The following is an 11,042-nucleotide window of genomic DNA, read 5'->3' as shown; positions in this document are numbered from 1 at the left end:
AATGCTAGAGAACAACAGGAGAAGAACCACCCTATGATTGTCGATGAATTTGGACAACACTGTTAATGCCTCAGGGTTTCAAATCACGATCCGAAAATGTGATTTTGTTCACGAAATAGCGGTTTCGCCGCCGTCCGAGTTACCCAATACACCCGCAATAGCGCCCAATAGCACCCGCGATGACCGCAATAGCGCCTGTGACGGACTCAATAGCGTCCATGACGGCCAAAATCACGGTAAACCCAGAATGACCGAAAATACGACCGTGGTCGCAATTTGAAACCCTTGCCTATTCTCTAATAGAAACCTTCTCGGAGAGCACACAAAGCCTGGTAAATGCTTCGCCATGCGAAGGAAGGGCGTCGACAAAGAGTTACTGTAAAGAGATCGCCTAATGGGCAATACTACGTCGCTAAAACCCATGAGACAAGACTAGAAGGATTCGAGTCCAATCTCCAAATCTGGTTACCCAAAAGTGCGAGATTGAAAGTGTGCAGATCACGTAGACCCAAACCCTGAAGCCGTTTTGGTTTACATATGGATTCCCATGAGAGTAATGGCCACTCATGCATATCTAACTTACCACACCACCATAAATCACATAGAGCCTTTGTAATACCGTTAATCAGATTGTTCGGTAACAAAAAGCATCCCATACAATATGTCTGTATTGCTTACCCCACTCCTTTTATAAATATTTCTCTATTGTCGTATGAAAGAAGATTCTTTGCCCAACCCCTAACACGTGATATCACCCCGATCACGAAGGAAACCAAAGACCATGTTCTTGTTATGGCCAAATAATAGTGGTAGTTCTAGGCATAGTCACATGGATCGCGGTACGCTCCGGTACAAGAACGTGGAACGGGATCGCAATTTGTTAGGTCCCTAAAATTTGGTACAAGGGGGTAGACTCATTTTGGATCGCTCCGGTACGATGTACCATATAAATTGGTACGGTGTACCAGTTTCTTAGGTTGCTATTTTTCTACATCAAACTTTATAAGTAACTTCAAGACTTCAAATATCTTAGATTAACTTCAATACTATAGATTTCATTCAGTAACTTCAATACTTCAAAGTTCAAAACAAATTTAACACTTCAAAAGTCAAAAGACTCAAAACAAATTACATAAACTCATAAAGTCATGAATAAACTTGAAACTTTAAAAGACATGATAAAACTAATAAAATTACTCCACCCTTTGTTTTTTTCCTTTGCCATTATCGTTGTCTTCATCCTCCTCCAGATCTTCCCACACCATATCTTCTATCCTTGAGCTTTCCAAGTTTGTAGATTCGGGATCCATATCCCACTTCTTTTGTGGTCATTCTTTATATGCTTCAGAAAACCATGAACTCAAGCGGATATTTAAATGAACATAAACAAGTTTGTCCGCCCTTTTACAGTTAAGCCGATTCCTCTTCACACTATGAATGTAGGAATAGGTGCTCCAATTTCTTTCAGCTTAAGAACTGCTTATAGATTGTGACAAGATTTTTTTCGCCACTTCAGTTAATTCCGGTGTTTCTGCGCCATAAGTAGACCACCAGTCAATTGCTTCCATAGTAATTGCATCCAATTGAGCTGCATGTATTGAATAAAGACCCTTCTTCATGTGAAACGTGGCAAATTATTCTTGTAACATCCGTTCCTCATCTCTATTTTCAGCAATGCGACTAAAAGCTTCCATGACACCTTGTACAACCTCTTTATCAAGGTTAGGTGCTTTTCTTCGTATGTCACCCAGTGCTAACGTTTCAAGAAAATGTGTTTCATAAAATCGAGGACTTAAAGCAAATCCCAAACAATGTAAAGGTATGTTCATTTTCTCCCACCTTTTCAATAGAATTTGTTCTACTTGAGGGAAATAAGATGCATACATACTCTCCTTCATCACATCTTTGATTTTTCTAATCATATTATCCATCTTCTCATATATTTAGCCCATTTTTGGGCCTTCACTATCGCAAAATTTCACCATCAAGAAAATAGGCTTCGTGATTTTTAGAATGTTTTCAACTTCGTTCCAAAAATCATCATATCTGATAGTGTCCACAACAAGTTGTGTAATAGTTCTAGTATGTTCATCGCCTTGTTTTTCCCAATCTCTCCATGAATTTAAGCAATTGTTGTTGAAAGGGCCTCTCTACAAGTTTTTAACCTCTTCAACAAAATGTAGTGAGAGGCAAAACGGGTTTTTGCAATCTTTAGTAGCTCTAACTTAGAATTGTCTCTAAAAATGCATAAAGCTTGTCCATGGTTCAAAAAATATTTGACAATCATTTTCCCTTTTTTATATGTATCCTCTAGCCAAATAAACTCATTTGCAAGGTCTTTAAAAATCAGGTTTAATGTATGCACACAACATGGTGACAAAAAAATATGCTTGTATACCTTTTCGATTTCCTTTCCCGCTAGTTTGCAATTGGCTGCGTTGTCTGTGACGACACTGAGAACATTACTTGGGCCGACAGATTCAATCGCTTGGATCAGAAATTCAGCAATTGATTTTCCCGTTTTCTCCACCCCAGAAAAATCTTCGGCATACATGAACATAGAACCGCGACTGTTCACAATAAGAACATTGATTAAGGGTTTTTGTTTGATGTTTGTCCACCCATCAAATACAATAGAAATACCTTGTGAGTACCATGTATCTTTAAATTGTGTTAGGTCCTTCTCCACATCTCTAACACATTCATCTAGTAGAACGGTTCTTGCTTTCTCGCTAGATGGCGCTTTATAACCTTCAGGTGCTTTTCTTATTGCATTTATCATTTCACGAAATTGTGGATTACGCAAAACGTTAAACGGGATCCCGTTTGCACATAAAGCCCTCACGATTTTTAAATCTATCGCGCTTCTCTTCATTATAGAAAAAGATTGATCTAACGGTTTCTTAGAGCTTAAATTTTGTCTTTTTGTAACTATAGAGCTTTTTAACGACTTAGAAACTCCTAGCTTCTCGGCATCTTTCACCCTCTTTTGCAACCGTTCGTAAGTGTCTCGATCTTTCGCTACAACATGACATCTTCTAATTTCAGCCTTTTTTCCCAATGGGGCTCCAAAGAAGTGCAGATGAATTCTAGTGTATGAACTTGTATACTTGCCTTTACAGTGATTGCAAATCCACTATTTAGCACCTCCCGCATTCTTGCTATTTCCTGCACCAATTAAGGTTACTTTATCAAGGAATGGCTTAATAGGACCATTCTCTTCGGTTACTTTTTCTGAATGACTGCCACTGCCCTCACTTGTTGTTGTTGTTTGTTGCACATCATCATCAAGGTCAATGTAACCTTGTGTCTCACTGATTCCAGTCTCATTCTCATCATACTCACTATCTCTTCGATGATTCTGGCCAAATGCCATTGCAGATTTGCTGTAATAAAAAACAGAAATTGAAGAAGAAAAGAAGAGTTTATTGCTTAGTGAAGGAAATCGACACTGTAGGAAGGTAATAAGGTAATCGACAATGTTTGTGGCTCTGTGCTATGAGACTAACTTAAATATTTATAGTAATTAAAATCAGAAGATAAAGAATCCATAATTTATGTTAAAGGAAAAAAAAAACCAGGCTTTTTGTCTTCCCACTTCCAGCAAACAAAGCAGGAAAATAAATAAAAAAACAAAAGCTCAACCGTCACACTCTTAATTATCTGACTTGGATCGTTTGACATAATAATAATAAAAAAAACAAAATTCAATCTAATAAAATATAGTTTTAATATAAAAGTTACTTTTATACTAAAAAACAAACCAAGCTCTTCGTCTTCCCACTTCCATTTTCACTTTATCTCTTATTTTGCCATCTCTCTCTCTCAATCCCTTCATTTCTCCTTTCTAGTTTCTCTTCTCTCCATAATCGAAGATGCGTTAGATCCTTCACATTCAAGGTGACCAGTACGGTAACCAAATCGGAGCCCAGTGAGATCCTTCATTTATCCTTTTTGGTTTCTATTTTGTTCAGAATGATGAATCGAGTTCAAATCGCGATTTGAACATCAATTGGGTCGATTGGATGGTCAAATTTGGATCGTAGAAGCTTTCATACCGAATCACGATTTTTGAACGATCCGGAACGCGTTCGTACCGCGTTTTGGATCGGAGCATTCAGTACGTAGATCGTGGGAACTCTAGCGATTTATGTAACTATGGTCCTAGGTAAAATCCCTGATCATCCACGACCTGAATTCCAACAATTGAACAGAGGGTAGCACACCGAGCTGTCAAAGTTTGAGGACTGAAATATGCACTAGACTTGGAGTAGTCAACATGCTGTCCGGAAGCTAATTCATATTCAGATAGAACTGCGCGAAGACTTTGAAAATCTGGCTTGGAGTCACGTAGAAACACAAGGTTGACATATATATAAAAGAGATGGGAAATATGTGGACCATGAATGTTTACACGTAAGCCTCGGATATTGCCCAAATTTTGCTTGGATCGAAGGTAAGAAGATAATCCTTACATATTGAGCACAAAAAGAAACGAAGATAGTGGACACCTTGTCAAAGGCCTCGTTCCAGAGTGATCGTGTCAGTGAGCTCACCATTGATGCGGACACAATAAGTAACCGATTGTTGATAAATCGGGCAAAGTAAACGAAAGAACACATGAATTTTAACGAGGTTCGGCAATGTGCTTACGTCCTCGGTACCTAGGCGGCGCTAGAAAATTTTATTCAATTCTCATAGGTTTAGGTTACATCTCTATTTATAATAGAAAACCCTATTACATAATTACAAAATTAACTCTGTACCATACAGCGGGGGCCCAGCCCCCGCACCCTCAACCCACATAATCAAAACCCCCTCTACGAGACTTTCTTTGTTTACCGGTATATTTATGAGCCATACCTTACAAATCTCCACCTTGACGAATATCCTGCCCCTTAGGAAACATTCAATGTGGGTTGGGTTGCCTTAGTTCTTTAACAACTTGAAACATTCAACAAGTCCAAGCAATGCTTGAACTTGTCTGTCGTAACTGGCTTGGTGAACATATCAGCGGCATTCTCATCAGTGTGTACCTTCTGAAACAAAATCTCTTCAGATGCAACCAACTCTCTGATCTTGTGAAAACGTACATCAATGTGCTTAGTTCTAGCACGATATACCTGATTCTTAGCTAAGTGAATAGCACTTTGATTGTTGCAAAGCAGCTGAACTCCATCTTGCTGAACACCCAACTCCTTCACTAAACCAATGAGCCATAAAGCTTCTTTTGCAGCTTCAGCCGCTGCCATGTACTCAGCTTCAGTTGTAGATAGTGCCACTACAGATTGAACAGTAGACTTCCAACAAATAGGTCCTCCACCAAGAGTAAAAACATACCCTGTCGTAGATCTTCTATTATCCAAGTCACCTGCATAGTCTAAATCCACATATCCTACAACCAAAGGATTATCTCGTTGACTACCAAAAACAATTCCATGTCCCACAGTACCCTTTAAGTATCGAAATATCCACTTGACTGCTTCCCAATGTTGCTTACCAGGTTTAGATATGTACTTACAAACTTGACTAACAGCATGAGCTAAATCAGGATGAGTACATACCATTGCATACATCAAGCAGCCAACAACATTAGAATACGGAACCTTTGCCATATCTTCAGCTTCCTTATCTGTCTTAGGGAACTGTTCTGATGAGAGCTTAAAGTGGTTCGCCAATGGAGTGCTAACTGGTTTTGCTCTGCTCATCGCAAACCTTTCTAGCATTTTTTCAACATAACCCCGTTGAGATAGCCACAGTTTCCTTGAGTCTCTGTCCCTGCAAATTTCCATTGCAAGAATTTTCTTTGCAGCACCTAAATCATTCATATCAAATTCCTGACTCAATAAAGTTTTCAAACCGATATCATCATCCATGTTCTTCGCAGCAATCAACATATCATCAACATACAGTAATAGAAAAATAAAAGAACCATCATCAAGGCTCTTAACATAGACACAACAATCATACTCACATCGGTTGTAGCCAATCTTGATCATATAGGTGTCAAACCGTTTATACCATTGTCTCGGAGACTGTTTCAACCCGTACAAAGATTTCTTCAATCTGCAAACTAAATTCTCGTTTCCATATTGAGTGAAACCTTCAGGTTGCCGCATGTAGATCTTCTCCTCTAAATCACCATGCAAAAAAGTAGTTTTAACATCCATCTGCTCTAAATGCAAATCCCAATTGGCTACCAATGCAAGTACTGCTCGGATTGAAGTGTGCCTGACCACAGGAGAAAAGTTTTCATCATAATTAACTCCTTTCTGCTGTGAAAAACCCTTTGCTACCAAACGAGCCTTGAACTTGAACTTCTCCCCCTCTTTTTCTGTTACTGCTGGTTTCTTCTTGTACACCCATTTGCAACCAATCGACTTTTTACCCTCAGGAAGGCGAACCAACTCCCATGTACGATTGTGATTCAAAGACTCCATCTCCTCAACCATGGCTGCCATCAACTTGTCGTTAACAGCATCATGAAAATTAACCGGATCATCACTGCTAACAATAAGTGCAAAAGAGACCAAGTCTTCAAAACCCAATCTACTCGGAGGCTTTATATTCGTCCGTCTCACCCTATCTCTGGCGAGACTATAATCCTACAAATCATCCATAGTGGAACCACCAGAAGTCGATTGAGAAGTTTCTGGTTTCTCAACTGGAAACTGCTCGAAATCCACCACTGTCGTGTCTTTCTTCTGTTGCAACATGGATTGTTCATCAAAAATAACATCTCTACTGATCACAATTTTCTTCGCAACTGAATCCCAGAACTTGAATCCTTTGACACCTTTCTTGTAACCCAGAAAAATGCACTCCTTCGATTTTGCATCAAGTTTGGATCTCTCATCAGCAGGTACATGTACATAAGCAGGACAACCAAAAATCCGTAAGTTATCAAAACTAACATCATGACCAGTCCATACCTCTTCTGCAACTTTCCCAGCCAATGATGCCATTAGCGATCAGTTGATAAGATAACACGCCATGTTAACAGCCTCGGCCCAGAAGTGTTTGGGAAGCCCCGCATTCAATCGCAAACATCTGGCTCTTTCATTCAATGACCTATTCATCCGTTTCGCAACACCATTCTGTTGTGGTGTTTTGCGCACTATAAAATGTCTCTTAATCTCGTGCTCCTTACAGAAGTGTAAGAACTGTGAATCTGTGTACTCCGTACCATTGTCAAACCGCAAACACTTGATTTTTCGTCCTGTTTGGTTTTCTACCTCAGCTTTCCACAGCTTGAACTTCTCAAAAACTTTAGATTTCTGTTTCAAAAAATACACCCAAACTTTCCGTGAAAAATCATCAATAAAAGTAACATAATACCTAGATCCACCCAAAGACGATGTCATGGAAGGCCCCCATACATCAGAATGCACATAATCAAGAATCCCTTGAGTTGTGTGCCTCGCAGTCTTGAAACGGACTTTAGTCTGTTTACCAAGAACACAATACTTGCAAAAATCGAGCTTACAGCTTTTGACACCATGCAACAGATTTCTTTTGTGTAATTCTGTCATACCACGTTCACTAAGATGAGCAAGACGCATATGCCACAGTTTTGTAGTATCATCACATAACTCAACAGAATGAACTCCACCTGCAACGGTACTCCCTAACAATCTATAAATATTTCCTGCAGTCATCTTTCCTTTCATCACAGTCAAAGCACCTTTAACAATCCGAATGGTTTCCCTATCCTCATCAGCCTTAGGGATAAAACCATTCTTGTGCAAAGTGCCCAAAGAAATCAAATTCTTCTTCAAATCTGGGATATGTCGAACACCACTCAACGTCCGAACAAAGCCATCATACATCTTAATTCTGACATCACAAATACCAACAATATTGCAACATCGATCATCACCCAAATAAACAGAACCAGAATTAACCGACCTATATGTCGAAAACCATTCCCTATTTGGCGTGATGTGATAAGAACATCCAGAATCAAGAATCCACGCATCCGTCAATTGAGTCATTGAAATAGAAAGCATATCACCCTCACTGCAATCAGAATTGTCATCCTCGACCACGTTCACAGACTTGGATGAAACATCACACTTCTCATCAGTCTGCTTTTTCAACTTCGGACAGTCTCGCTTCATATGTCCCGCCTCCTTGCACTTGTAACAGTGAATTATCTTCTTATCCCTAGATTTGGATCTGGAATTCCGCTTGCCAGACCCTACCTTCTCTGGCTTCCGTCCACGGTCTCGATTACCCTTGACATATAAGCTATCGGCTTGAGAGTTTTCCCCTGCATTCTGCTTCCGCTGGTTGTGAGCCAACAAGGCTGCAGTAATCTCCTCAACGTTGATAGTCTCTTTCCCATATGTAAGAGTAGTCACCATGTGTTCATAAGAGGGAGGCAACGAACACAACAAAATCATCGCTCTGTCTTCATCCTCAATTTTTACATCAAGCCGAGCCAAATCAGAAACGATTTGATTGAAGACATTCACGTGTTGCGCTAAATCATGATCGTCCTGCATCTTCAGCCCATACAACCGCTGCTTTAGATACAGTTTTGTCGTTAAGGATTTGGACATAAATTGACTTTTCAACTTCCTCCAAATTTCGTCTGGAGACGATAGATGCATGACGTGATACATAACCTCGTCCGCCAAGTATAATCGTATGGTTCCTGCCGCTCGTTGTTGCAATTCTTCCCAATCTTCCTCCTCCATCGACGCCAGCTTTGTAGGTCGCAAAGCCTTCAGGATCCCCTACTGCGCCAACAGATCCTTCACCCTCGTTTGCCATAATCCGAAGTTACCCAGACCATCAAATTTCGCAACTTCGAATTTTGCTCCTGACATCTGATACCAATTGTTGATAAATCGGGCAAAGCAAATGAAAGAACACAAGAATTTTAACGAGGTTCGGCAATGTGCTTACGTCCTCGGTGCCTAGGCGGTGCTAGAAAATTTTATTCAATTCTCATAGGTTTAGGTTACATCTCTATTTATAATAGAAAACCCTGGTACATAATTACAAAATTAACCATGTACCGTACCGCGGGGCGCAGCCCCCGCACCCCCAACCCACATAATCGTAACCCCCTCTACAAGACTTTCTTTGTTTACCGGTATATTTATGAGCCATACCTTACACCGATGTCACACAAGACATTACAAGAGAGATCCATCACGCATCAAAACCAAGACGATGAAGCATTGACTGTAAATACGACCACAATCATATGCCTTTTCCATATCTAACTTGATAGCTGCCCCTCGTGATGAACCCATCGAATATGATTTGAGATAATGAACAGTTCATGAGCTACTAGGTAATGATCGTAGATGGATGCTTTTCACCATTGCAATTTGCAAGCACACACTGTAAACCCTTCAAATTCGATGAACCCCTATAATTTATTGATTTTATATGTTAAATTTCATGATTTTTAAATAAAATTAAAAAAAAAGTTAAATTGATAAAGCAATAGAGAACAATGAGATAAATTTATCAATGTTTAGAAATACTAAAGAATATATAAGAGAACAATGATTCTAACAAATAGGGAAAAAACTAATAAATTCCTTTTAAAAGTAAAATGAATAGAAAAAATTATCACATTACATAAAATGTAAAATAATTAACTTTCACATCAGTGTAAAAAATTACATCATCCAACTATTTTAAATTTAATGTTCAAATGAATAAAAATAAATCCAAAAGATTTAATGCTATAATGCTATTTTTTTATAATTCACTGATGAAAACAAAATTGTAATATGTACATTTAAATTTTTTATTTTTTTTGGTAACAAGAGAGTAAAAAAGCTAGCAGTGATCAGAGTTTCCTCTCCAAGCCTGCTGATCTGCTTGGAGAAAAGCGTCCATGAACGGGGGCGGAGCATTCCAAAGCAAGAGGCCTGACTCTTCCTCAAAGCCATTTCGAGCGAGAGCGTCTGCTGCACCATTAACAACACGGGAGGCAATCTTGAACATGGCTGACCAGCTATAGTTTATTAAGCTCTGGATCCTTCTTATAATAGTAGAATTATTGCTCTGGCTTGGGTTCGTAATTAACTTGACAGCTTCCACATTATCCATCTCGACTAGGATCCGTTGAATGCCATAATCCCAAGCTGAACGAAGGCCATCGAGTAGCCCCAAAGCTTGGCGTTGAGTACTGAACACACGGGCGGATGCATGTACATCCCATGTAGGCATCTGTCCACCCTGAAATTTGAATTTATTTATATTAGCCGTTCATTTTATTAAATGTGTCCATCCTAAAATTTTATTGTGCCCACCATGGAATTCAAATTTTTTTATATCAGTTGTTCATTTTACTAAAAGTGTCACCCTGAAATTTTATTTGTATCTGTCCCATATGAATTTTTATTAGAGAAAATAACCTCAGTGACAAAAAATGCCTTATAATATACGATTTTAACCAACTTTTTTTGGATTTGCCAAAATGACCAATAAAATCGCAATGCGAAATAAAAATCGCAACGCGATCTCCAGAATCGCAATACGATAGTACAAATTCGCATTGCGATTTTTCAGAATCGCAACGCGAACATATAAATCGCAACGCGATTCTGACTATCGCAACGAGTATCCGTAAAATCGCAATGACAATACGTAAAATCGCAACGCGTATCCATAAATCGCAACGAAAATACGTAAATCGCAACGCGCATCCGTAAATCGCAACGAGAATACGTAAATTGCAATGCGCATCCGTAAATCGCAACGACAATACGTAAAATCGCAACGACAATACGTAAAATCGCAACGCGTATCCGTAAATCGCAACGCGATTTTTAAAGCGCCTTTAGAATCGCTAAGCGTATTTTATTTTCAAATTCCAAACACGAATATTAATTATCGGAACACTGAACCGTCCACAGTATATCCCGTAATCGCAACTCATAACCTAAAACCTAAAATCGCAACTCAGTCCCATCTCCATCTCTCACTCTCTACGGCGAAATCCGTCCCCATCTCCGAAGATTTCCGTCCCCATCTCCAGCGAAATCCCTCACAACCATTCACGGTCAGAAATC

General features: G+C 39.3%; 1 protein-coding gene across 1 annotated transcript; it reads right to left on the bottom strand.

The window, feature by feature from the left end:
* Window positions 1–9,804: 9,804 nt before the first annotated feature.
* Window positions 9,805–10,197, bottom strand: LOC120114487. The gene has a single exon (XM_039135379.1). It carries the CDS (start codon window positions 10,195–10,197, stop codon window positions 9,805–9,807), a length of 393 nt encoding a protein of 130 aa, XP_038991310.1.
* Between the last annotated feature and the right edge of the window lie 845 nt (window positions 10,198–11,042).

The sequence above is a fragment of the Hibiscus syriacus genome, unplaced genomic scaffold (genome assembly GCF_006381635.1).
Source record: "Hibiscus syriacus cultivar Baekdansim isolate YM2019G1 unplaced genomic scaffold, ASM638163v2 tig00110226_pilon, whole genome shotgun sequence".
In the NCBI taxonomy this organism is placed as follows: domain Eukaryota; kingdom Viridiplantae; phylum Streptophyta; class Magnoliopsida; order Malvales; family Malvaceae; genus Hibiscus; species Hibiscus syriacus.
This window is presented reverse-complemented; position numbering and strand designations above follow the sequence as displayed.

Excerpts from the sequence above, each read along its gene's own strand:
- LOC120114487 (XM_039135379.1), bottom strand. The coding sequence starts at position 10,197 with ATGCCTACATGGGATGTACATGCATCCGCCCGTGTGTTCAGTACTCAA.